Source organism: Microcaecilia unicolor, chromosome 3, assembly GCF_901765095.1.
Source record: "Microcaecilia unicolor chromosome 3, aMicUni1.1, whole genome shotgun sequence".
In the NCBI taxonomy this organism is placed as follows: Eukaryota; Metazoa; Chordata; class Amphibia; order Gymnophiona; family Siphonopidae; genus Microcaecilia; species Microcaecilia unicolor.
In genome coordinates, this window is record NC_044033.1 from 186841702 (window position 1) to 186866198 (window position 24497).

At 46.1% G+C, this 24497-nt stretch overlaps 1 protein-coding gene across 4 annotated transcripts in view; it reads left to right on the plus strand.

Moving 5' to 3' along the window:
* The first annotated feature begins 5417 nt into the window (after positions 1-5417).
* The window catches only part of ITGA7 (integrin subunit alpha 7), a 177501-nt gene continuing 158421 nt past the window's right edge, over positions 5418-24497 (plus strand). For all 4 annotated transcript variants that reach the window (XM_030196794.1, XM_030196791.1, XM_030196792.1 and 1 more), the window contains exon 1: positions 5418-5659. In XM_030196794.1, coding sequence (XP_030052654.1) covers positions 5490-5659 — 170 coding nt within the window. In that variant the 5' untranslated portion in view covers positions 5418-5489. The remainder of the gene's footprint in view (positions 5660-24497) is intronic.

Sequence of the window (24497 nt, forward strand, 5' to 3'; positions counted from 1 at the left end):
GTTCTGGATTAGAGATAGTTAAACCCTAGACCTATCCAGTGTTAGAGGATTGCTTGAATGATGCTGTCAAATACTTGCAATAGCAATTTTATGGGGGGGGGGGAGGGGGATTTGCCTAGTCTTATTTGTTGTATAAAGGAGGGCTCTTCAAGCTTTTTTTGTAGTGTCTCTATAGCCAATGTAAAACTCCCAATATTTCAGGCCAAGGAGTGTGTATAATGAAAACATAAGCAACCTTTATTTAGGAAGAATGTGACATTTTCCTGGAGATATTTGACTCTTTTTGAGAAAAACTTTGTCTTTTCCAGGGTTACCTGTAGGGTGCATGATCTGCAGGGTCAGGTTCTCTTGTAGGCCTTCCAGGAAGGGGTCAAAATTAGATCATCTGCTTATAGCAGGCTTTTGATTTCTAGGGGCTGATGCTCAGAACACCCACGCTAAAGCCAACAGTATACACACCATATTGCTGGAACAGCGCAGAAAACTAGATGACCAAAGCACAAAGGAAATGATATTCAAATTATATGCACACTGTAAAAGCGAAAGCAAGGGGGAGGGCACAGAGCTTTGCGGTATGCTCAGTTGTTGTACATGTTCCAAATAAACCTGAAAGTGAAGGATATATCAGCGCTGCCCTTCTGCACCTTTAAATATAAGCTTTTCAAATTTTTGTTTTTTTACTTGGAAGGCTTATATTTAAGTGCAGAAAACAGGCGCCAATGTGTCCTTTCACTTTTGGGTTTGCTCGGACTCGTGCACGTTTCTTTCTCAGTACTGGCGCTTACAGTACTGGCGCATGGGATTTCTTCCACTTTTAACACAAATCAAAACTGGTAGATTGTAAACTGGAAATCCTCTCTTCAAACTCCCCAACACCAGCTCTGAGCTGGTAGTGGGTTTCCAGCAGTAAGAGCGGGGTTTGTGCGCTGTTCTCTGAGCATCGGGAGGGCATTGCAAATGACATAATTAACATAAGACATAGGCATCGCCATGCTGGGACAGCAAGGGTCCATCGAGCCCAGCACCCTGTCTCCGACAGCGGCCAAAAGAACAAACATTTCATTCCGCCCATCCCAGAAATAGTGGATCATTCCTACGTCCATTCAATAACATTCTATGTCCTTTTCCTCCAGGAAGCCGTCTAACCTTTTTAAAAACTCCGCTAAGCCAACCGTCCCAACCACCTTTTCCGGCAACGAATTCCAGAGTCTAACCACGTGTTGAGTGAAGAAAACCTTCCTCCAATTTGTTTTAAATTTACTACACTGCAGCTTCATCGCATGCCCCCTTGTCCTAGTATTTTTGGAAAGCGTAAACAGACGCTCCACATCAACCCGTTCCATTCCACTAATTATCTTATAGATCTCTATCTTATCTACCCTCAGCCGCCTTTTCTCCAAGCTGTTTGACTACATTTAAATACAATTTGCGGCCACCTCTGGCACGCATGTTTCATAAGTACATAAGTACATAAGTAGTGCCATACTGGGAAAGACCAAAGGTCCATCTAGCCCAGCATCCTGTCACCGACAGTGGCCAATCCAGGTCAAGGGCACCTGGCACGCTCCCCAAACGTAAAAACATTCCAGACAAGTTATACCTAAAAATGAGGAATTTTTCCAGTCCATTTAATAGCGGTCTATGGACTTGTCCTTTAGGAATCTATCTAACCCCTTTTTAAACTCCGTCAAGCTAACCGCCCGTACCACGTTCTCCGGCAATGAATTCCAGAGTCTAATTACACGTTGGGTGAAGAAAAATTTTCTCCGATTCGTTTTAAATTTACCACACTGTAGCTTCAACTCATGCCCTCTAGTCCTAGTATTTTTGGATAGCGTGAACAGTCGCTTCACATCCACCCGATCCATTCCACTCATTATTTTATACACTTCTATCATATCTCCCCTCAGCCGTCTCTTCTCCAAGCTGAAAAGCCCTAGCCTTCTCAGCCTCTCTTCATAGGAAAGTCGTCCCATCCCCACTATCATTTTCGTCGCCCTTCGCTGTACCTTTTCCAATTCTACTATATCTTTTTTGAGATACGGAGACCAGTACTGAACACAATACTCCAGGTGCGGTCGCACCATGGAGCGATACAACGGCATTATAACATCCGCACACCTGGACTCCATACCCTTCTTAATAACACCCAACATTCTATTCGCTTTCCTAGCTGCAGCAGCACACTGAGCAGAAGGTTTCAGCGTATCATCGACGACGACACCCAGATCCCTTTCTTGATCCGTAACTCCTAACGCGGAACCTTGCAAGACGTAGCTATAATTCGGGTTCCTCTTACCCACATGCATCACTTTGCACTTGTCAACATTGAACTTCATCTGCCACTTGCACGCCCATTCTCCCAGTCTCGCAAGGTCCTCCTGTAATCGTTCACATTCCTCCTGCGACTTGACGACCCTGAATAATTTTGTGTCATCGGCGAATTTAATTACCTCACTAGTTATTCCCATCTCTAGGTCATTTATAAATACATTAAAAAGCAACGGACCCAGCACAGACCCCTGCGGGACCCCACTAACTACCCTCCTCCACTGAGAATACTGGCCACGCAATCCTACTCTCTGCTTCCTATCTTTCAACCAGTTCTTAATCCATAATAATACCCTACCTCCGATTCCATGACTCTGCAATTTCTTCAGGAGTCTTTCGTGCGGCACTTTGTCAAACGCCTTCTGAAAATCCAGATATACAATATCAACCGGCTCCCCATTGTCCACATGTTTGCTTACCCCCTCAAAAAAATGCATTAGATTGGTGAGGCAAGACTTCCCTTCACTAAATCCGTGCTGACTTTGTCTCATCAGTCCATGTTTTTGTATATGCTCTGCAATTTTATTCTTAATAATAGCCTCCACCATCTTGCCCGGCACCGACGTCAGACTCACCGGTCTATAATTTCCCGGATCTCCTCTGGAACCTTTCTTAAAAATCGGAGTAACATTGGCTACCCTCCAGTCTTCCGGTATTACACTCGATTTTAGGGACAGATTGCATATTTCTAACAGTAGCTCCGCAAGTTCATTTTTTAGTTCTATTAATACTCTGGGATGAATACCATCAGGTCCCGGTGATTTACTACTCTTCAGCTTGCTGAACTGACCCATTACATCCTCCAAGGTTACAGAGAATTTGTTTAGTTTCTCCGACTCCCCCGCTTCAAATATTCTTTCCGGCACCGGTGTCCCCCCCAAATCCTCCTCGGTGAAGACCGAAGCAAAGAATTCATTTAATTTCTCCGCTACGGCTTTGTCCTCCTTGATCGCCCCTTTAACACCATTTTCGTCCAGCGGCCCAACCGACTCTTTGGCCGGTTTCCTGCTTTTAATGTATCTAAAAAAGTTTTTACTATGTATTTTTGCTTCCAACGCTAATTTCTTCTCAAAGTCCTTTTTTGCCCTCCTTATCTCCGCTTTGCATTTGGCTTGGCATTCCTTATGATCTATCCTGTTACTTTCAGTTGGTTCTCTTCTCCACTTTCTGAAGGATTGTTTTTTGGCTCTAATGATTTCCTTTATCTTACTGTTTAGCCACGCCGGCTGACGTTTAGTCTTTTTTCCCTTTTTTCTAATACGTGGAATATATTTGTCCTGAACCTCCAGGATGGTGTTTTTAAACAGCATCCACGCCTGATGCAAGTTTTTTACTCTGCGAGCTGCTCCTTTCAGTCTTTTTTTCACCAATTTTCTCATTTTGTCGTAATCACCTTTTCTATAGTTAAACGCTAGCGTACTTGATTTCCTAGTTTCACTTCCTTCAATGCCAATATCAAAACCGATCATATTATGATCACTGTTATCAAGCGGCCCTCGTATCGTTACCCCCTGCACTAGATCATGAGCACCACTAAGGACTAAGTCTAGTATTTTTCCTTCTCTTGTCGGCTCCTGAACTAGCTGTTCCATGAAGCTGTCCTTGATTTCATCAAGAAATCTTATGTCCCTTGCGTGTACAGATGTTACATTACCCCAGTCTATATGCGGGTAATTGAAATCCCCCATTATTATTGTGTTGCCCAGTTTGTTTGCGTCCCTGATTTCCTTTAACATTTCCGCATTTAACATTTCCTGTGCTAAAGCCCTCTGGGCATTCTGCGCAGATTAATATACAGCTATTCCAGTGCTAACTGACCTTAACATCAGCAATAAGTTTTTGGGACTCGGACCCTAAGTATTTAATTCTAATATATTGAAGAGTGTGGGGTTCTTCAGGCAGCATCTCTCTCCTTGTTCTTAAGCTGTCTGCATATTATTGATTTTCACTATACAACTGATGGATGCTTACACATATTTAATTGTATCATAGATTTATCCAGTAATAATATTCTAAAAAGGAAAAAAATGTAAGGGGTGGGGCCACCAGCACGGTGGGTGGGGGTTCCACCGTCCTCTTAAACTGCAGTGTGTGTGTGTATGTGTGTGTGTGTGTGTGTGTGTGTGTGTGTGTGGGGGGGGGGGGGGGGGGGGGGGGGGGGGAATTATGGAAGCAAAGTTTAAGAAGGTTCCAGGTAGTCTAAATCCTTCGGATTCTAAGTGTTATTTTGGATTGGGGGGGGGGGGGGCAGATTAAACGGGTTTGAAATTGTTGGAAAGAATTGAACATGTCTATGATTGTCGTCATGTATTTTTTTTTCTTGATTTGTTCAATAAAAATTGTTTAAAGTTAAGAAGCTTCCAGGTTGATTTTCCGCTAATACCAGTTTGCAGTAGTTGAAAGTTGAGGCGAGGGTGCCATTATACAATTTAAAAAAACCCCAACTTTTTGTAACATCAGTAAAACAAAAATATTCTCCGACCGGGGTTGTTTGTTTACATGTTTGTTAATTTATGTAGGCAAAAACGTGGCTATTCTGGTCCCTAATCCTCCCCCCTTGTCCCCACCCATTTGTTTCTTCTTCCTCTCCTTGCCAGCCTGCAGAGGGCACAGGACAGCACTGGGTTTGCCCTGCTGTCCAGAGGAGGATGCTCGATCCTCCAGCCCTTCCCTATCTGCCAGATCGGACAGTAGACGGCAAAAGAAGTCCCGAGAAATGTGTAATGAATTATGTATTTCATACCGAACCATAGAGATGCTGCAAAACAATAAATACTGTAGTCTGCGCACGGGTTTCCCTTTAAAGACGCTACCGTTAGTCCAGGTATTAATGATATATTTAGTAGTTATTTTCTGTCCTAGATGGGACAAAAGCACCGAAATAGCCCGGAGCGTTTTAGGATAGAGGGGATTCGATGTGTGTGTGTGTGGGGTGGAGGTCTCAAATCTTCTATTGGGCTATCTGCGGGGAAAGGGTCGGCCGAGGTGGGTGAGGGTGTGTGACCCGGCTGCTGTACACCTGCCCGCCCCCTCCCTCTGCAGATCATGCGCGGGAAGGGGGCGTGGGAGCCCTTTGAATGCAGCCTGCCTGTCCTTGGCAGCTCAGGCACTGCGAGGGGACGGAGCCTGGCAAGTGGCTGTGGTGGGCGATCGCCAGTATGGCCGGGCTATGGCTCCAGCACTTTCTGCTCCTGCTGCTGCTGCTGCCCCGGAGCTCGGCCTTTAACCTGGATGTTACGGACACCCTGCTGAGGGACGGCGACAAGGGCAGCCTCTTTGGCTTCTCCGTGGCTCTGCACCGGCAGCTCCGACCCTATCCCTTCAGCTGGTGAGTCCCCTGTTCCGCCGAGCTGCTGCTGCTGCTGTTGCTGCATGCACTTTCTTCCTAGATCTCTAATCAGGTAGTAAACGCGACGACAGGAGGACTTGCTTGCGGTCTCTGTTCTCCCTCCCTGGCTCCGTGCTGTCTCTTACGCTGTAAAAATAGCTGTGTGACCTCGGTTGGTCGATTGAGTCCTGCTGCTCGTGCAGTTCCTTAAATGTGGAAGCACAGATCAGACTTCAACGGTTTCAGGTTGGTGACCCCCCCCCCCCCCCCGGCGGGATGTCCCTTAGCAAACTGAACTGCCGTCCAGGGCTCAGAGTGTTGCATCCATGCAGAAGTGCCAGAGTGCACTGTGGATACTTGAGCCCCTCCCCCATACGGAGCAAACTTCTTAATTTCTGTTCAGTCCATCAACATCCCTATTATATTGAAAAGCTGTCTGCTATGCTTCCCATATCCTTAGCTTGTAGTCCATTTCGGATGGTGGGGGGGAGGAGTGGTGATTGAAGAACTGTGTAGACACTATGTGGTTTTTTTTTTTCCTTGTCAAAATTCGTACTTCAGAGCGACAACCTTCACCTTTAGTTTCTTTGATCCAAGCTGTTTACTTAGGCAATAATGGGTTCTCAAACTGGAGGTCTGGACTCTAAAAAAAAATTTGGATGGGTCTCAGGATGAGAAGTCTCAGGGGTGAAATTACAAAGTGCAAGCTGAACTGCTGGACAGTAGTTTGTGAAAGCAACATTATATATATATATAAGGCTGTGAACATGGCATTTGATTTGGACTATAAAGATTAGTTGTTTAATGGGAACTCTGACATGGGTCATGATTTGAAAAGTCTGGACCCACCCTCCCTATCAGGAGGCACATACACACATTAGTAGTACTAATGCAGTGGGCAGTTCTTTTAGTGATAGGTCCTGCTTCAGAACAGATAGATGTTCTTCTTTTTAGGGTGGAACAGAATGACTGTAAATGAAGTGAATAGTTGTACATTTTTCCTGCCTCTGCTGGGAATGAAGAGCCCTCATCATCAACTCTGCTTTTATTAGTGAGGGTGAGCGGGGTAGCCTTCATGATATATGCAGAAATAATGTGAGGGGCATAATTGAAAGGGGCACCCAAGTTTTCCTGAGGACGTCCTCGCAGGACGTACCGGTGAAGGGGCGGGGAAACCCTTATTATCGAAACAAGATGGGCGTCCATCTTTCGTTTCAATAATATGGTCGGGGACGCCCAAATCTTGAAATTTAGGTCGACCTTAGAGATGGTCATCCTTAGTCCAATTTTCAGCGATAATGGAAGCCGAGGATGCCCATCTCAGAAACGACCAAATCCAAGCCATTTGGTTGTGGGAGGAGCCAGCAGTCGTAGTGCACTGGGCCCACTGACATGCCAAGACACCAACCGGGCATCCTAGGGGGCACTGCAGTGGACTTCAGTAATTGCTTCCAGGTGCATAGCTCCCTTTCTTTGTGGGCTGAGCCCCCCAACCCCTCCCCCCAAAACTCACTCCCCACAACTGTACACCACTACCATAGCCCTTATGGGTGAAGGGGGGCACCGAGATGTGGGTACAATGGGTTTCTGGTGGGTTTTGAAGGGCTCACATTTACCACCACAAGTGTAACAGGTAGGGGGGGATGGGCCTGGGTCCGCCTGCCTGAAGTTCACTGCAGTACCCACTAAAACTGCTTCAGGGACCTGCATACTGCTGTCAAGGAGCTGGGTATGATATTTGAGGCTGGCATAGAGGCTGGAAAAATATTTAAATTTGTTTTTTTAGGGTGGGAGGGGGTTAGTGACCACTGGGGGAGTAAGGGGAGGTCATCCCTTATTCCCTCCGGTGGTCATCTGGTCAGTTCGGGCACCTTTTTGAGGCTTGGTTGTAACAAAAAAAGGTAAAGTTGCCCAAGTGCTCGTGAGGGACGCCCTTCTTTTTTCCATTATGGGTCGAGGATGCCCATGTGTTAGGCACGCCCCAGTCCCACCTTCGCTGCACTTCCGACACGCCCCCGTGAACTTTGTTCGTCCCCGTGACGGAAAGCAGTTGAGGACGCCCAAAATCGGCTTTCGGTTATGCCAAGTTGGGTGACCCTGGAAGAAGGATGGCCATCTCCCGATTTGTGTCAAAATATGGGCGCCCTTCTCTTTCGAAAATAAGCCTGTTAGTGTCTCAGGGATTCACCCTTTTCAGTTCAGGGGTGCGTATGTCTCCCAGAAACTTCCACAGTACTACAGCATTATCCTCCACTAGAGATGTTGGATGTGACATTACAGTGGTTACAGGTTTACTGTCACAGTATAATCTGTACAAGAGTTACTATATTGGGCAGCTTTCTACATTCAGAGACACACACATACACAGAGAGCCTTCTTCCAAAAAAGACACATACATACAAACATACACACACACAAAGTCTCACAATCCTACTGTCTCCAATAAAGAGCTAGTGTGTGTGTGTGTGTGGGGGGGGGGGGGGGGTAACCAGTGGTGCCCATACCCTCAAGGGGTGTGGGAAAAGGTCAAACGGGGTGTGGAGAAGGGTCTTCAAATCAGAAGCAATTTATTGAAGCTTTGTAGACGGAGTGAGGCAGTTATTAGGACACTTATTGGTAATATAAGTTTGTACTGCTGTAATTGTATTAATATGTTGGCAGTTAGCACTGTTAGTGGCTAACAACAGCATAAGCAGTGGACTTGTGGTTTAGGAAGGGGATGTGTGTGGGTTTCATTGATCTGTTAAAGAGGTGCGTGAACCAAAAAACATTAAGAACCCCTGGGAAGATTGTACCCTGTTCATTTTTAGACATTAAGAGGGGACATAGAGGAGAGTCACTTGAACAAGTCCCTGAAGGAGACCCTCTTTGTCGTCAAGACTTCCAGCTGCTACCCAAGTTTCCTAAGGAAGGAATTATCCGCTTCAAAGGATCCATGGGTAGCAAGGAGGAGGAAGGAAATTCTCTGTCGTATTTCCCGTTTCCCTATGCTTTGTCCTTCCCCATAAACCGTGTCCAGGCTCTGAAACAGATTACATTGCCTTCGCCGGTCCAAACAGAGGTGGGATACTCAGGGACTCTCTTCATGACCGCTGATCTTATATCTTGATGTGACAGGAGTTCTTCCTCCAGGTCACCACAGCACTGTCCACTGTGGGCAGCTGTAGTTAGGTATATCCTTGGAACAGGGGTAGGAACTAGGATCAGTAGTGTCAGCTGTTTATTTTCTAGCAGAAAGGGAAATAAACCCAAAAGCAATAGAAATCCAGGCATGCAAGAGAAACCTGCTACTTCTCTCCCATCAGGGCTCTCACAAGTCTCTGGCTGACACAGACCACCTGGTCCACCCTGTCACAGTGGCTTTTTCAGCCTATCAGGGACTGTTGAGTAGAAATAGGTGATGAAATTTTAGCTCAATGAGCCCCTGAGAACAAAAGCAAGCCAATTCCACTTTGCTACAGTGGGAAATATTGGCCATCTAAGTTGTGAGATATACATTTCAGTAAAAAAGGAACAAGCAATGCCTGAATAGGCTTTAATCTGTGTGTATGTAGATATGGATATGATCAGTGGTGTGCTGGAGTTGGTTTGCACTGGCTTATGAGAGCCATTTGTTAAATTTTTAAGAATTTCGGGAGCTGGTTATTAATGTAGGCCCCCTGGAGGCTACTTTAACAACTGGCTCCCAAAATTTGGACTCAGACCCCTCCTGAACTCCCTTTTACTTTTCTGGCGGGGATGCCGAGCCCCACCAGCCAAATAAACAGACTACCGCCAAGCCCCACTGCTTGTTTCCGAGACTCTGAGGAGCATGCCAGGAGTTCTTGTGCATGCTCTGAGAGAGCATGCGTGAGAAGTCCTGGCATGCTGCTCAGAGCCAGAAACAAGTAGCGGGAAGTGGCAGAAGTTCATTTATTTGTCTGGTAGGGCTCAGCATCCCTGCCAGCAAAAAAATGCCTAGCACCTGCACCAGGGGGGTGGGAGGTGGAGAGAGAGAGTAATGTGTTGCCCCCCAGTCCACCCCTGGCTCCCCCAAATTGCAGGGATGGTTATATCCGGGGAGAGAGCCCATTATTAAAAATTTACCAGCACACCACTGAATATGGTCCAATTTTTCTTCTAAGTCTTGAGGCCATAGAGACTCTGAATTAGGGTTACCATATTTGCTCCCCCCAAACAGAAGACATATGCCCCGCCCTGCCACACTCCTGCCCTGCCCACCACCACACCCCGCCCCCTGTCACATACCACCCACCCCTTTCACACCCCCACCCCACCCCCATCATACCCCCTAAGGGTGTCCTATCCTCTCCACCCCTCCCCTTGCCTTATTGTACTGCCCTGGTGGTCTAGTGACCTTCGGGGCAGGGAAGAGCCCCTTCTTTCCTGCCCAGAGCGGCTGCAGACTGTCTTGCTGCCTCCCGTAAACGCACAGATTCAAAATGGCCGCCGAGAGTGACCTTGCAAGACTTCTGCGGAATTCTCATGCTGACAAAACCCGCCGAGTTGCCGGTCTGTGTCCTCAAAAAGAGGACATGTCCGGGTAAAACCGGACGTATGGTAACCCTACTCTGAATCAGTGCATACCTGAAATAATGCAAAATGTAGATATGACCCACTTTTGCTCTGAAGGGCTCATATGTTGCATGCTCACCAAATGGAAAGATGTGAGTACTAGGCTTCTGCGGTTTGATTGCGGGACCCATACGAAAGGGCATGCGGTAGAGACACTGACCGCACAGCTTCTATCGCGAGCTTTCTGCAAAAAAAGTGGCTGCGGTATATAGTGTTCAGTGAGCATGCAAATTAATGCCATGTTAAAATCGCAGCAGTAATCTGCAGCTGATTGAAAAATGTCATCCTACCTGTCAGGCATGAGCGGTGATTGGCTCATGCAGTCACACTTGAAAAAAAAAAAAAAGCAAACTGCTGGCAAAGCAACGCGACTGAACCCCACTTTCCTGCACCCCCTCCCCATTAGAAATAAAGGTTCCCAAGTGTCTAGTGTCATCCCTCCTGCCCTCCCTGAATTAAACAGAAATTAGTCCCTGGTGTCTAGTGAGGAGACCCCACCCCTACACCCCACTGAAGCCCTCCAAACCTCCATACCTCAAAAGAAGCAGGAGCGATGCCCATTTGCTCCTGCCTCCAGCGCCATCATCTCCAAAATGGTGGTGCTCTGCCCTCTGTGGTGCATCCTGGGATTCACTGGGTGGGGCCAGTCTGCCATATAAGATAATTTCTCCCTGCTGTGGTAGGCTGGCCGCGTCCAGAGCTCACTAAGAACAAGTTTTGAGAAGTGGGTGGAGGAGCACAAAGTTATTTAGCCTCACATCACCCTCCTGTTTTGTCATCTTAAGTTATTTCCATCAAAACTGATGTGTGAAGATAGATGAGAGTGTCCGAGTGTAGCTGTCTGAACTGAGAACTCAGAACTAGAGGCAACAGGTGTACAAGGCCCTTCCCAACATGCAGCTGTGTTTGATTTCGTTTCCAGAAAGCTATTGGAGAGAGCAGAAGAGATCCTTTGAGAGCATTTTTCCAGAGGGAGTGGTAGTAGAGGAGAGAGACTGTGCTTCACAGTTTCCACACCTCAGACTGCAGCAGCCTGTGGTCTCTCTGAATGCATATTTAGGGCCAACTGGTTTATGGTTTTTGGTTTATTGGACTTGATATACCAATTCTGTGTCTATGGGGAAAATACCAAATGCATCTGGCACTTAGAATCTCACCCAGGCCTAAGAGCTCACTCTGTTGGCTCTCTCTCTTTCCTCCTCTTCTGCTGGCTCGTTCACATCTTCTCCTGGCTGTTAGCTTTCTCTCACTCGCTTCCCCCTGGCTCTTTTTTCTTTCTCAACCTCACTGGATCTCATGTCCTTTCGCTAACCTAAGACTTTGCCATCTCACTGCTTTCCTACATTTACTGTTTCTAATACTTGTGCAGTCCCTACTTTACTGGCTCTGCCTCCCTTTCTCATCACCAGTTTTTGATCATCCCCAAACCCCTACCACATCCTTGCAAAACCACTGTGCACTATTTTCTCCAAAGCGCCCTTTTTGTTCTTGAGGGCAAGGGCTATTATTGCTATTGGACAGGGAAGATCTCTTTTTAACTCCTAACTCATAGTCACTTGTTCAGTACCCATGTCTGTTTTAATCATTCTCACCATACTTAATTCTCTAATCCCTTATTTGCCCTGTTTGTCTGTCTTGAATAGATTGTAAGTTCTGTTGAGCAGGGACTGGCTCATAAGTGTTTTATGTGCAGTGCTGTATACATCTAGTAGCACTATAGTCTTTTGTTCTCCTTGATCTTCTGCTTAGTGATGTCACAGTCAGTGTCTACGACATCATAGTCTCCCAAAGGAGACAGGGCTGTAATATCACCAGCATGGAATGCTCAGAGTGATGATGGTATTGGGCTGAAAATATGCTCCTCCCTCTAACCACGGAACATCAGATGCCAGGATATAAAATGGTTAAATGCCACAGGACTAAAAGCAGGATAAATATTTATAGCGTATCATCAGTTCTCAGTATAGCAGATGTCCTGCACGCTCTGAATTTCCAATAACCAGCAGAGATTATCTCCTTGTTTATGCATTAAAAATTCATCTCTTATATGGGGCGCTGGCCTTCTCTGTTGGTTCTGGCAGGTGCTCTGCAGCCTTGGGTTTTTGTGGCTTGCTGGTCATAGATTCTCCCCTTTCTTAAGGCCTTGCCTTTGCTGTGGTTTTGTCCTTCAGGCGAGGGAGGGGGACACGTTATAAATTATTCAGAAGCTATCGCAGTCTGAGTGAGTAGAGAAGCCTGATCAATTATCAGTATGGTCCATTGGGAAGCGGGTGTCTTCCTTTACCTTGTCCTTCCCCCACCCTTCCTGCCATGGGAAAACACTGGTCTTGCTTAATATCACACTGCAGTAATAGTCAGTTTATAGGGTACGTCCCAGCTCCTTTTCTGATTTAATAGCTGTTTATATTGATGGGGGCTCTCTGACCCCATTTGGCTGGTATGAAATGTGTGCACTGATAAAAGTAATTCTGCTCTTAATGGAGTAGAACAAGTGAGGGCTGGTCAAGCATTTAACAACTAATATTTAAGGCTGTAAATCATAGAGTTATGCATACAAACTGCAGAAATCCAAGCAGCAGCACATGAAGGGGGAGCGGTGAGGTTCTGATGTGCATTAAATAGGAGAGAGAGACCTTAGGGATGATCATAGCTGATGATCTGAAGGTAGTAAAACAGTGGAACCAGAGCCTGGACTAGGGGGTTGCAAATGGGGGGGGGGGGAGGGGGGAGGGGGGAATCAGGGAAAATTTCTTTTTTTTTCTTACCTTGGTACTGCACTGTCCCCATCCTCCCAGGCTGTATGGGCTGCCACAGATTAATTACACTTTATTTCCCTTCCACCATGCATCCTGACAGGCCAGCGGCAGGAGACACACGTGAAGGCGGATTTAGAAATGGTGTAGAAGTTGGAATTAAGACGTCTGTGGGATCTGCTGACTTAGAGAGCCTTCTTAAAAATACGTGCAGGAATGGGCATGTGTGTCTCCGTTGTACATAGCTGGTACATAGATTTTGCAATTATCCGCAGGGTCAACACCAGTGGCGTAGCTAGCTGGGGCCTGGGCCCCCTCCCCAAATTTCATCTGGGTCCCTGGTTTTCCTGGCGGGGGTCCCCGCCAGCTGAAGCCTTCTCCAGCGTCGGTCTCTGGTGCCACCGTGTGCCCTGCCCTGCTCTCTGGACGTCAGCTGGTGGGAGTTGGGGACCCCCGCCAGCCAAGGTATTTGCTGCTGTGGGGTGCGGCAGGGTGGGGGGGGAGCAGCGAGGTGGTGGTGGTGTGGCAGCGATGGGGGCTGCAGTGGAGGCGGCAGACTAAAATGTGCCCCCTCCACCTCGGGTTCTGGCCCCCTCCCACCGCGAGGTCTGGCTACTCCCATGGTCAACACAGCAACATACATGTATACTATAAGTTGGTATTTCAGAAAATACATGTCTATATCAGCCATTTTGGAAAAATATAGGTCTGTGTTTCATCAAGCTGTCACAGAGCTTGATGAAACACAATGTTTTCGGGGTGGGGGAGACTGAAACCACTGGGGGATTAACTACTACTACTACTACTATTTAGCATTTCTATAGCGCTACAAGGCGTACGCAGCGCTGCACAAACATAGAAGAAAGACAGTCCCTGCTCAAAGAGCTTACAATCTAATAGACAAAAAATAAAGTAATCAAATCAATTAATGTGTAGAGGAAGGAGGAGAGGAGGGTAGGTGGAGGCGAGTGGTTACAAGTGGTTACGAGTCAAAAGCAATGTTAAAGAGGTGGGCTTTCAGTCTAGATTTAAAGGTGGCCAAGGATGGGGCAAGACGTAGGGGCTCAGGAAGTTTATTCCAGGCGTAGGGTGCAGCGAGACAGAAGGCGTGAAGTCTGGAGTTGGCAGTAGTGGAGAAGGGAACAGATAAGAAGGATTTATCCATGGAGCGGAGTGCACGGGAAGGGGTGTAGGGAAGGACGAGTGTGGAGAGATACTGGGGAGCAGCAGAGTGAGTACATTTATAGGTTAGTAGAAGAAGTTTGAACAGGATGCGAAAACGGATAGGGAGCCAGTGAAGCGACTTGAGGAGAGGGGTAGTATGAGTAAAGCGACCCTGGTGGAAGATGAGACGGGCAGCAGAGTTTTGAACCGATTGGAGAGGGGAGAGGTGACTAAGTGGGAGGCCAGCAAGAAGCAGATTTGCAGTAGTCTAAACGAGAGGTGACAAGGGTGTGGATGAGGGTTTTGGTAGAGTGCTCGGAAAGAAAGAGGCGGATTTTACGGATGTTGTAAAGAAAGAAACGTAGCAATGAAAGGTCCAAAAGTTTCCACAGAAGTTCAACACAAGAGAGAAGCAAGTGGAAACACAGTTTCAAGAGATCAAGCCAGGATCAGGGTTGAGATGCTCCAAAAAACTTTATTGAGGACCCAACACGGTCCGTGTTTCGGTTTTTTAAAAAACCTTCATCAGGGGTCTAAAAGATAACAATCAATCATATATATTGTTAAATAAAAACAAATTAAATCAAATACATTACAACAAATATAGAAATGTAAAAATACACCACATATAACAAACATAATGTATAAATAAAAAGAATTTTAAAAAAATTTTCTATTATGAATCAAATTCATTGATCGAAAGTGTCGACTGAATCCATATATATATTGTTACTATCAAATGGATGTCATAGGGAACAAATGGTAAATCGATTATAAGTAATTAATTTATGAGACAATTAGTAAATTGATTATATGTAATTAAACCAACATTATAAAACCGTTTCCAAAAATATTATGTATTAAAATAATTTGATTAAGTATAAATATGACCCATAATATAGTGTATAAATTATGTATGATATATGTAAATCTTCTGTTACTTATCTGTTATTTATTTTTCATTCAGCATATCATTGCTTCTTCTCATTAAGAAAATATCTGCTGTAAACCTTTTGTTATTTACCTGTTATTCATCTCTCATTTAGCACATCATTGCCTTTTCTTATTCAGCATATCATTGCCTTTTCTTTAATACATGACATTAATGCCTTCTGTTAAATTCATGACATTTATATATATATTTTGTTCTTCCATCCATAGACATCAGTTCTGTTATATATCATACATAATTTATACACTATATTATGGGTCATATTTATACTTAATCAAATTATTTTAATACATAATATTTTTGGAAACGGTTTTATAATGTTGGTTTAATTACATATAATCAATTTACTAATTGTCTCATAAATTAATTACTTATAATCGATTTACCATTTGTTCCCTATGACATCCATTTGATAGTAACAATATATATATGGATTCAGTCGACACTTTCGATCAATGAATTTGATTCATAATAGAAAATTTTTTTAAAATTCTTTTTATTTATACATTATGTTTGTTATATGTGGTGTATTTTTACATTTCTATATTTGTTGTAATGTATTTGATTTAATTTGTTTTTATTTAACAATATATATGATTGATTGTTATCTTTTAGACCCCTGATGAAGGTTTTTTAAAAAACCGAAACACGGACCGTGTTGGGTCCTCAATAAAGTTTTTTGGAGCATCTCAACCCTGATCCTGGCTTGATCTCTTGAAACTGTAAAGAAAGAAACGACAGGTCTTGGCGATCTGCTGGATATGAGCAGAGAAGGAGAGAGAAGAGTCAAAGATGACCCCAAGGTTTCGAGCTGAGGAGACAGGGAGAATGAGAGAGCCATCAACAGAAATAGAAAACGGGGGGGGGGGGGGGGGGGGGGGGTGGGGAGGTGGGTTTGGGGGGAAAAATGAGAAGCTCGGTTTTGGTCATATTTAATTTCAGGTGGTGTTGAGACATCCAGACAGCAATGTCAGACAAGCACGCTGAAACTTTGGTTTGGATGCAAGGTGAGATATCAGGGGTAGAAAGGTAGATTTGGGAGTCATCAGCATAGAGATGGTAGGAAAAGCCATGGGATGAGATTAATGAACCAAGGGAAGAAGTGTAGATAGAAAAGAGGAGGGGACCAAGAACAGAACCCTGAGGTACGCCGACAGGCAGAGGGATAGAAGTAGAAGAGGATCCACCAGAGTAAATACTGAAGGTGCGGAGGGAGAGGTAGGAAGAGAACCAGGAAAGGACAGAGACCTGGAATTCAAGTGAGGACAGGGTATCGAGAAATATGCTGTGATCGACAGTGTCAAAAGCAGCGGAAAGATCAAGAAGAATGAGGATGGAATATTGACCTCTGGATTTAGCCAGTAATAGATCATTGGAGACTTTAGTAAGCGGAGCGAACAGTGCCTTTATAGAGCATGGACATCTCTGGGAGCAGGTGTAAATCCCAGCGTTGATCTCAGGGCAAATATGTGCGTTCCCCTTCTGAAATGGGGACTTCTCCACCCTAGCCCCACATAAAACATGCCCAGACCCTGCCTGCATGCGGTGTGCACATATTTTGTTAGAGCCCGGCAGAAATTCAGTTTCGGCACTTGAAAAGCTGTTTTCGGCAAGTTTCTGTTTCTGCAAAAAAGCTTTCTGCAAGTTATTGGTTAGGGCCGAAACTGGTCTCTTGTTTGCAGTGGTGCCGAAACCCCGCCCCACCTCCCAGCCCTGGAAGAGGAGCTCGCCTCTGGCAGCAAAAGAAGCAGCTCACTGGCTCAGGCAGCAAAAGGAGCGGCAGCAGCTCAACTCCAGGAGCAAAAGAAGTGTTCTGTAACAGATGCTGCTACTGGCAAGGCAGGAACGTTCAGTAAATGGCCCCAAGAGTGCAATCAGCGTATCAGAATAATACCAAACAGAACCCAGATCCAAAGAGATTCAGATTCAATACATTTATTAGCAAAACAGTTTGAAACATGTGAATAACTTGAGGCTCTGAGACTGCATTGAAATAAGATACATAGCATAACTTCCCTTCAAGCAGCCTGTTTACCTTAGCACAGTCTCTCCTTCATACTCCAGTTTCAAACAGTCAGTTGTACCCAGCTGATGCTGCTATGGGTAGTACAGTAGTATTAATACATTTGTTCACATTCACACACCCAGACTCAGGCCTTTTTCTACTGTTTCATAGAAACATGAGGGCAGGTAAAGGCCAAGTGGCTCATCCAGTATACCCATCCTCTGTAACACCTAACTCTTCCTTTTCCTGAAGGATCCCACGAGCTTATCCCACGCTTTCTTAAATTCTGACACAGTCTTCGACTCCACGACCTCCACCGGGAGGCCATTCCACGCTTCCACCAACCTTTCCGTGAAATAATACTTTCTTAAATTCCTCCTGTTTCGTTTTAATTTTATCATATGCCCCCTCGATCCAGAATTTTCCTTCAGTTGAAAAAGGCTCACTTCCTGTACATTAATGCCCTTGAGATATTTAAACGTCTCTATCATATCTCCTGTCTCCCGCTTCTCTTCTAGTGTATACATGTTGAGGTTCATAAGCCTGGCCCTATATGTTTTGTGTTCAAGACCACTTACTAATTTTGTAACATAGTAGATGACGGCAGAAAAAGACCTGCATGGTCCATCCAGTCTGCCCAAGACAAACTCATATGTGTATACCTTACCTTGAATTAGAACCTGTCCTTTTCAGGGCACAGACCATATAAGTCTGCCCAGCAGTATTTCCCGCCTCCCAACCACCAGTCCCGCCTCCCATCACCGGCTCTGGTACAGACTGTATAAGTCTGCCCTCCCCTATCCTCGCCTCCCAACCACCACCCCCTCTTCCCCCCAACTGCTCCGCCACCCAATTTCAGCTAAGCTTCTGAGGATCCATTCCTTCTGCACAGGATTCCTCTATGCATATCCCACGCATGTGGCTACTAATTTTGTAGCCACCCTCTGGACCAATTCCATCCTGTTTATATCTTTTCATAGGTGCAGTGTCCAGAACTGCACACAGTACTCTAAATGAGGCCTCACCAGAGACTTATACAAGGGTACTATCACCTCTTTTTCTCTGCTGGTCATCCCTCTCTTTATGCACCCAAGCATCCTTCTGGCTTTGACTGTCGCTTTTTCTACCTGTTTGGAAGCTTTAAGGTCATCAGACACAATCACCCCCATCTTCCTTCATACACAGAAGCACTTCACCCCCTATATTGTACCGTTCCCTTGGATTCTTGTGACCCAAGTGCATGACCCTGCATTTTTTAGCATTAAATCTTAGTTGCCAAATATTGGACCATGCCTTCAGCTTCGCTAGGTTTTGGTTCTGGCACCTAGTTTCGGCCACATTTTCGATTTTGGATGAAAATGGACAAAAACAATTTCTGTGGCAGTTCTGGTTTCGGCTGAAACTGAAAAAACCCCAGTTTTGTTTGGGCTCTAATTTGTGTTTTGGATGTGTTTATCCTGGCTTTCTAAAATTGGGATTTAGACAAGTATGCAATATACACATCTAAATGCCTGTTAATGCATGTCCAAAAACAAAAATGGGGCTTCTACAATAACTGTCTTAATCTGACATCATCTCCTGCTGTCTGTGGGCCAAAGCTCATGATAAGAGCTGTGAGATTTGGTTGGTAGCAGTACGAGATGACCTCAGATTAAACTGAGCCACTTCTGGCCAGTAGGGATGCATGATGGAAGGGAGATCGAGTGTCAGTAATCTTATGATTAGGGTTACCATGTGTCATCTTTTAAGAGGACATGTCCTGCTTTTGGACTTCTTCAGATATGTCTTCCAGGATTTTTAATTTTTAGGAAGATATCCTTTTATGTTCCTATGACCAACACACCTACCCACATGAGAGAAACCATCTCTGGCCTGTTAGTCAGTCTGGACACATGAGGGTACTTAAGAGAGAATGGTATTGCTGATCTCTCTGTTTCTCTGCTGGTTCAATCTGTGAAAGGAAGTTTGTTTGTGCAGCATAACTTTAAACATATCTCATGCAAAGCAGTGGCATAGCTACGGGGGGCCTTGGGGGCCTGGGCCTCCCAAATTGGATCTGGGGCCCCTGGTTTGGCTGGCGGGGGTCTCCAACCCCTGCCAGCTGAAGCCTTTCTCCAGCGCTGTCCTCTGCACATTGTCTGCCCTGCTTCCCCTCCCGCGTGCATTCTGTTGAGGGGAAGCAGGGCAGGCAATGCGCAGAGAACAGTACTGGAGAAAGGCTTCAGCTGGCGGGGGTTAGGGACCCCTGCCAGCCAAGGTATGTAGGGTTGTGGTGGGGTGGGGGTTGTGGTGAGGAGGTGGGCCAAACTGTGCCCCCCCACACACACACTTTTGGCTCCGGACCCCCCAAATGCTGAGGTCTGGCTATGCCCCTGATGCAAAGATGTCTCAGAAGCCAGTCAAAATTGTTGAGTGATATCCGCTTTTCTGATAAGTACGCTTGGGCTCAAAATCAAACTCAAAATCTGGAAGTTCTTGAAAAGTAGATTATTGTCTACTGCTGTACTGTAAGTCAGTCACTGTTTGATGTATGTTCTTTAACTAAAGGCTGCGATTAAATATTTCTTTAGCAAAGGTAGAAGGTAGCAACCATTTTTTTTTGTCTCTGCAAGTATGGTGGCTTATTTATCTGGGAAAGCTGTAGAATTGAGACAAGGAAGGAGTCAGAGCAGTTCTTACCCATCTCTTTCTGACTACAGCTCCATGCTTGTAGTCACAGCAATGTCTGTGACCCCATTGAGGCACGTTGTAATGACACACCTATGTACTTCCGGGCCAGGTCGCGACTCACAGTTTGGGAAGCTCCGAATTAAGGGGGAAAGCTTGGGAAGGACAAGCCAGGTTGAGACGGGGAGGGAATAGCATTTAGAGGGAAGAGGGTGTGAGAAGGAGGGAAGAGCATTAGGAAGGCATAGAGTGAGAAGGTGGCAATATCTTCAGAAGGGAGTGGTTAACATGGTTAAAGAGTGTCTGGAAGGAGGGGGTCGAGAAGGGTAAAGAACATCCAGAGAGAGAAGTAGAAGAGTGAATAGCATCTGGAAGGAGGAAGGGAACAGGTGCAAAGAGAGCTGGAGTGTCTGTAGAGAGGAAAGGTGCAAATGCCTTGAATAATTAAGATTGAGGAAAATCTATTAGACGTGACACTACTTAAAAGTACTTAATACTGTACAAACCTCTGTCCAAGCAATTAAATATTGCCTTGGTAATAGCTTAGTAATATAAAAGCACTAGTAAAAGAGGCCCGTTTCTGAGCAAATGAAACGGGCGCTAGCAAGGTTTTCGTCGGCAGCACCCCCCCCCCCCGCCAACCCCTTCGTTGTTGTGGCATTGCTCCGCCCTCAACGTCATGACGTTTGATGCGAGGGCGGGGCCCGTAGCGATTTCCCACCCACCCCCGCCTCCCTCCCTGCCAACCCCTTCGTTGTTCTGCCATTGCTCTGCCCTCGAGGGCGGGGCCTGGAGCGATTTTGGTGGCTTCACCACCACAAACCTTCAAACCTTTTTGAGGGAAGTCAGGGCTTGGCTTCACTGACGTCACTGTCTTCAGAACGTTGAGGGTGAGTTTTATATATATAGATATACTAAAAAACCCAGTTCTATCCCACCCTGAAATCTCCCACTTTCTTCTGATTATATAATCTTGCAGTTGAATCTTGACTCCACATGGGGCCTTATATACTAAGGTGCTTATTTTAGAAGCTCTATTTGTATTTTGGAAGTCTGAAAACTGGCATTTAGATGTCCTGGTTGCATAGAGGTCCAAATGCCGATTTTATAAAGCCAGAATATGAATATCTAAAACTGCTGGGGTGTGGTCTGGGCGTATTTTGGGAAGGACCAAAAGATGGACATCCAGCTCCGATTGCAGAAGGGGAGGGGACATCTGTGTTTAGACCTGGTACTTGGCAGGTCCAAGTTACAGAAAGGTGCTCTGAGCAGTTCTTCATTGGAGGGAGTGAAGGAGGTCATAGTAGGTATTTTGCTGTTCCTGGAGAGTTCACAAACCGGTAACCTCTGGTTCTCTGCCCTGGTTCTCAGCAGGCTGCTGTAACCATTAAGTTACTCCCCCACATGGATGACTCTGTGACCATTTAATAATATGGATGTCCCTCTGCTGCTACACAGTGATCCATTACCCTTGTTTTGCCTGGAAGTTTCAGTTTGTAAATGGATGTTCATGCTGGACGTAGCCAGCAGTGGACGTCCATTTCTTATGTATTTTTGAACAGGCTGTATGTCGGTAGATCCTTTTCTAAACACATGTGAAATGGACATCCATATGTGATGTACAGATTTGGACGTCCGTATTCTGAGTTGGATGTCATTTCGAAAATGCCATTCAAACTTCTCATTCAACTGTACAGGAGGAGGAGGAAGCATTGGCAGTCAGCCAGAAAAGAGGGGAGAAAATAGCTTGCCTGAAATTGGAGTGGAAATCCATTATTTTGGGATGGCCACTTGCCACTCCATACTACCCCGTGGCAACACCTATGCTTGGCACCTAAAGGCCACTTAATCTAACTTCTAGTAATATCCTATGATCTTCATTATTTTTCCAGCAGGAGACATGTAAGCAAAAAATCTTCATTGTAGATCCTGGGCTATTGTAGGACAAAGCGCCTGGTGCCCTGGGCAAAGGACTGAGGGGAACATTGCAAAATGGGTGGCTGGCAGGGGGAGTGTCGCTTTCAGTGATGCAGCTGTCGGAGGGGCACTCAGGGTAGTTTTTGTTAATTAAAACAAAGTCTGCTCCCCCAACATATCCTCTCTGACTCCCCTATGTATACTCCCTCTCCTTCCCCAGCTTCTCTACCCTTCTCACTCTCCTCTTCTTTCATCCCAGAGTCGGTCTCAACCTCTTTCCACCTGTCCAGCCAGCCAGCCTGTTCCCACGCCTAGGCCCTTTAAGCTGGATCTTCCTCAATTTATTAAGCCCCTTATCACCACCCCCAGAACAGGTATCCTGTCCTATTGCAGCACTGCACAGCCGCCAGTGAGTCTGAGCCACGAGATGATTATGCTCATTAAAAGCCATCCCGTGCTGGAAGAAACAAAACAGCTTTTCTGGAAGCAGTGTTGACAGCACCACGTTTCTGGAAAAGGTGGGCAGAGTGTCTATTGGGGGGGGGGGGGGGGGGGAGAGAAAGTCAAAGAGCCACACAAAGGGTCAGTGGAACTGCCAGTGGCTTCTGGGCCTTACTATATGAAGAGCACTGTGAAATACATTCCAAAATTGGCGTGCCACTGATGAATAAATTCTCCCTCTCTCGATGTAACATAGTAACATAGTAGATGACGGCAGAAAAAGACCTGCACGGTCCATCCAGTCTGCCCAACAAGATAAACTCATATGTGCTACTTTTTGTGTATACCTTACCTTGATTTGTATCTGTCATTTTCAGGGCACAGATCGTAGAAGTCTGCCCAGCACTAGCCACGCCTCCCAACCACCAGCCCCGCCTCCTTCCACTGGCTCCAAGTATCCCTCAGGGAGGGAATACATAAGCTGGCCTCTGTAAATGATTCAAAAAGCAAAAAAAGTACTAGGAGGCTTCAGAAGTGGGACAAGTCCTTTAATTGCACAGCATGAATCTTGTACATCAATCTTGCATCACTGACTCGACACGGGCCTTGTTTGGGTGCACAGCGCCTGCATCAGGGGTCATTCAATCACTGTTAGGCTAGGCTAGGCTACTCCTCGTTACTTAGTATAAGTAAACCTTCTGAAAGCTGAATGCACAACGAACAGGACTTTGTCCACACGCTGTATAAGCAAAGCGTTCCTACTTGCTCTGTACAGTAGGAGCAGGGCGGTCCTTCTCAGGGCCGCCGAGAGACTGAGCCGGGCCCGGGACAAGGCTGCCCGCTGCCCCCCCCCCCAAGGATCACCGCTGCCCCGCCCCAGCTTCCCCCCAATCGCTACTGCTATTGCCTCCCTCTCCTGCTCCCAGGCCACCGGCTTCAGTCCCCAGTCTCCACCTGCCTTCCCTCAGCTCCCTTCTGTCTGCCATCCGACCCCCTTCATTTAAAAAAAGAAAAATCTTGAAATCGGCAGCGTAGCGCCTTCTGTGTGAAAGCAGCAGATTGCCTCGGGTGGGCCTTCCCTCACTGTGTCCCGCCCTCCTCTGATGTAACTTTCTATTTCTGCGAGGGCAGGACACAGTGAGGGAAGGGCCGCCCGAGGTGATCTGCCGCTTTCACACAGAAGGCGTTGCACTGCGATTTCAAGATTTCTTTTTAAATACAGGGGACCGGGTGGCAGACAGAAGAGAGCTGAGGGTAGGCAGGTGGAGACTGGGGACTGAAGCCGGTGGCCTGGGAGCAGGAGAGGGAGGCGATAGCAGTAGCGATTGGGGGGAAGCTGGGGCGGGGCAGCGGTGATCCTTGGGGGGGGGGGGGCAGCGGGCAGCCTTGTCCCGGGCCCGGCTCAGGCTCAGGAGAGGGTGAGAGACCCTGGCGCCGGGCCCTCCTTGGAGTCCCGGGCCTGGGGAATTTTGCCCCCCCCCCCCACGCCCCTCCCTCTCAGCGGCCCTGGTCCTTCTTACTTCGAGCCAAGCTCTGTTTGGTCGATAGTAGATTAGAATTTTTTTTTTTAATGTTTTGGACCAGGTATTCTGAAGACTAAGTTCAAGAGAAAAGACCTTAATATGAACATTCGATACAATGAGTAGCCGGGGTCTCTCTTTGGCCCTTCAGCCTACTGTCATGCAGGGCACCCCATCCTAAGGTACCCGTAATTTACACATTTGGATTTACTCATACATTGCAGTAGTCAAGATGGGAGTTGAGCAGTTTCAAGTTATTGGGCCTGATGCACATCTGGGCCAGTCTGTGTATAAGCCCTGGTACTAGCACTTAATTTTATTTGCATATTCAGCTGTTCTTTCTTTTTTAACTAGTGCTAGTGAATATAAGCCTGACTGATGACTGTGCTTGTGACTATCTGCTTAAAGTCAGACCTACTAAATTTAAAGACAACATTTCTCCTATTAAGGAGGGAAGTTATCGATGTGGGCTACCATTAAGACGTGTTATTTTACTGTTAACCTCGGTTATTAGTTACTGGGTCTCATTGCGAAAAGTAGGACCTGTGCTAAAATAGCATGAGTTAAGCCATCTTAACAGTAGCCAATTTTGGTAATTATGCCCCTAACTGTATAAATGCCAACTCTGCCTTTGCTCCTCTCCAGAGCCAGCCTCCCAAACTTAGGCTATTTAGCGAGTTACACAGTCTGATTTTTCCCATTGACAGGCTGAAAATACACATGAAATTGTAATCTTCCAGCAAAAACAAAACTCTCTTTGAATTTCAGGCCAGTCCTTTTTTCTACATAAAGGTATATCTGGCAAGCCAAACACGCTTCTGTTGTGTGTGGGCCTGTAAAGTGC